Source organism: Otolemur garnettii, unplaced genomic scaffold (assembly GCF_000181295.1).
Source record: "Otolemur garnettii isolate 467f Iridium unplaced genomic scaffold, OtoGar3 scaffold00035, whole genome shotgun sequence".
NCBI classification, from domain to species: domain Eukaryota; kingdom Metazoa; phylum Chordata; class Mammalia; order Primates; family Galagidae; genus Otolemur; species Otolemur garnettii.
Genome location: NW_003852430.1, coordinates 16490415 through 16493720, shown reverse-complemented (window position 1 = coordinate 16493720; position 3306 = coordinate 16490415). Strand labels below are relative to the sequence as shown.

The window sequence follows — 3306 nt, the reverse complement described above, 5'->3', positions numbered from 1 at the left end:
CTCCCAAGTAGCTGGGACCACAGGTGCCTGCCACAACGCCTGGCTATTTTTTGGTTGCAGCCATCATTGTTTGGTGGGCCTGGGCTGGATTCGAACCCGCCACCTTGGGTGTACATGGCTGGCGCCTTAGCCACTTGAGCCACAGGTGCCGAGCCCCAATTTCCATTTTCAAACTAATGTACTAACTTATCATAGCACTTTGGAGATCTTTAGCTATATTATTTCTCCTATATTTCCAGAGAAAATTTGATGCATAAACTTTCTTCACTTTCATATGTTTAAACAGATGCAGATGTCACTATGGAGAGGAAGAAAAGAGGGAGCCCTGCTGTAACCCTTCTCATTAGAAAGCATGAAGAAATGGGCGGTGCCTGTGGCTCAGGGAATAGGGCGCTGGCCCTATATGCCGAGGGTGGTGGGTTCAAACCCAGCCCCGGCCAAAAAGAAAAAAACTGCAGCGAACCTGAAGAAATATCTGTGGATATAATCCTGGCTTTGGAATCAAGAAGTAGCTGGCCTGCTGGAACCCAGGAAGGCATGCCCATCAAGGATTGGCTTGGAGCAAAAGTCAGGACCAAACTAAGACAACAGCCATTTTACCTGGTACCCAAGCCTGCAAAGGAAGGAAATGGTTTTCAAGGTATTTTAAACTTTAAGGTTAACTTAGAGATGTAAAAGAGTTGTTAATGTAATACCCTAGGGAGAGGATCAACAGCTAACCAGTGTTAGTGGCATTTTAAGAGCCATCAGGCCATACGATGGGAACTTGGTGAGAGACGGAATTGAAAAGGCAGAGGTGCAGTATGACTGTAAAATGTCAGCTTTGGAATGTCCAGTAACCTGCATTTCAATTTTGTCTTTATTTTATTTTGTTTTATTTATTTTTTGAGACAGTCTCACTTTGTCACCCTTGGTAGAGTGCTGTGGCATCATAGCTTGCAGCAACCTCAAACTCTTGGGTTCAAGTGATTCTCTTGCCTCAGCCTCCTGAGTAGCTGGGACTATGGGCGCCTGCCACAATGCCCAGCTATTTCTTTTGTTTAACAGGCCCGGGCCAGGTTTGAATCCACCAGCCCTGGACCATGTGGCTGGCACCCTAACCGGCACCCAGACTCTTTTTCTTTTGTTAATAAAGGAAGGCAGTATTGGGTGGCGCCTGTGGCTTAGTGGGTAGGGCGCTGGCCCCATATACCGAGAGTGGTGGGTTCAAACCCAGCCCTGGCCAAACTGCAGCAAAAGAAAAAAGCCGGGTGCGTTGTGGCAGATGCCTGTAGTCCCAGCTGGGAGGCTGAGGCAAGAGAATCACCTAAGCCTAGGAGTTGGAGGTTGCTGTGAGCCATGTGACGCCATGGCACTCTACCGAGGGCAATAAAGTTAGACTCTGTCTCTACAAAAAAAAAGAGGCGGTGCCTGTGGCTCAAGGAGTAGGACTCCAGGGTTCGAGCCCAGCCCTAGCCAAAAACTGCAACCAAAAAAAAAAAAAAAAAAAAATTGGGGCAGTGCCTCTGGCTCAGCTGGTAGGGTGCCGGCCACATATACCAAGGGTGGCGGGTTCAAAGCTGGCCCCAGCCAAACTGCAACAAAGACATAGCCGGACATTGTGGCAGGGGCCTGTAGTCCCAGCTACTTGGGAGGCTGAGGCAAGAGAATCGCCTAAGCCCAGGAGTTGGAGGTTGCTATGAGCTGTGTGATGCCACAGCACTCTACCGAGGGTGAGAGAGTAAGACTTTGTCTCTACAAAAAAAAAATTAAAAAAAAAAAAGACGGTATTGGCTTTGGAGTTAGAGTGCTCTGGTTCTGAATCCTGAAACTGCTCTTCCTAGTTGTGTGATCTTGGGCTAGTTGTGAAGTCTTTTAAACCTGCTTTCTCATCTGATCACTGAGTTACTGAAAGCTACTTAAATGTTCTGGGAGGACGGATAAGGCAGTTATGTGAAGACCCCAGTTCCATTCACAGCCATTATACATTATTATGTGTTAACATTATCACCAGAGCCTAGACTCTTAATTCTTGGCCCTGTTTCTCTTTTTCCCTCATCTTCCCATCCTGTTGCTCCCACAGCTAGTGGACCTTCCCGGAGTCAGCTGTGTTTGGGTCAGTGATGTCTGCCTTTCCGCTGGTACATTTCAGCCTCACAGCTCAGGGCGGGCTGTGCTCGTGGATAACACTCTCAGAACATAAGTTCTGAGAACCAGACTGAGTTGTTGGTCTACAGCTAAAACTGAATAATGGTGGTATTTTTTTTCAGGTGTCAGAAAGAAAAGAGCTGATTATTTTCATTCTCTCTCATAAATTGAGATAGGACTTTTGGCACCTACTGTTGCTGGACTTGGGGAATTTTGGAAGAGACCACAAAACAAATGAACCATGTTATAAATGAAAATTGCTGAGAAAAAGCCCCCAAATAGTCAATCATGCTTAGCTGGATGGATTGCATTTTCGTGGATACATATCATAACTCTTTATATTGCATACATATAGAGGTCATTTTCTGCCAGAAAAAAATAGTTTGTGAAAGGGAAGCACATATATCATTATTCATGGTTTTGCAAAAGGAACACAGCTTTCTATAAAGAAGTGCTGTAATTCCAGGGTAATTTTTAGAATGGTTGTCCCAAGAAACCTCATTGATGTGATAAAAGCATCTCAACAAGATCCCATACCATCCTCTTGCTGTCTCCCTACGCCCTGGGGAAGACTGGGAGAGTCCAGTGGTCCTATGGCCTCCGTGCTTGGGTAATTCTTACCTCTTTGCATTCGTATGAAAACAAGTGGAGCTGGTGAAGGGTACTCAGCTTCACCTCTGCTGTTACCCTCGGCTGTTCTCCCATCATCCCAGATTATCTGTATTCAGACACAACCCTGCCTCTGTGTGTATGTGTTCACGTGTGTGTTCACATGTGGGTGAACTCACACAGAGGGACTTATTAAGAGTAAAAATACTTGGGGCAGTGCCTGCGGCTCAAAGGCCCCATATGCCGGAGGTGGCGGGTTCAAACCCAGCCCTGGCCAAAACCCGCAAAAAATAAATAAATAAATAAACACACACACACACACACACACACACACACACACACACTTGTACCAGATTGTAGGCATTTGTAACACCTGCTTTAGTTTTTCTTTCCAAACATTTCAATAGAAATTCCCCAGTCTCACAAGCCATATTTTTTTTAATATTATTTGTTTTTAGATAAAAATTTCAAACTTTTTTTTTTTTTGAGACAGGAGCCTCAAGCTGTCCCCCTGGGTAGAGTGCTGTGGCATTCAGCTCACAGCAACCTCCAACTCCTGGGCTCAAGCGA

The 3306-nt window shown here is 45.6% G+C and overlaps 1 protein-coding gene across 1 annotated transcript in view; it reads left to right on the top strand.

The window, feature by feature from the left end:
- The window catches only part of CGAS (cyclic GMP-AMP synthase), an 18263-nt gene that overhangs the window by 8572 nt on the left and 6385 nt on the right, over positions 1 to 3306 (top strand). Inside the window, exons 3-4 of the mRNA XM_023513142.1 lie at positions 287 to 342; positions 454 to 640. Of these exons, the coding sequence (XP_023368910.1) occupies positions 287 to 342; positions 454 to 640 (243 nt within the window). The remainder of the gene's footprint in view (positions 1 to 286; positions 343 to 453; positions 641 to 3306) is intronic.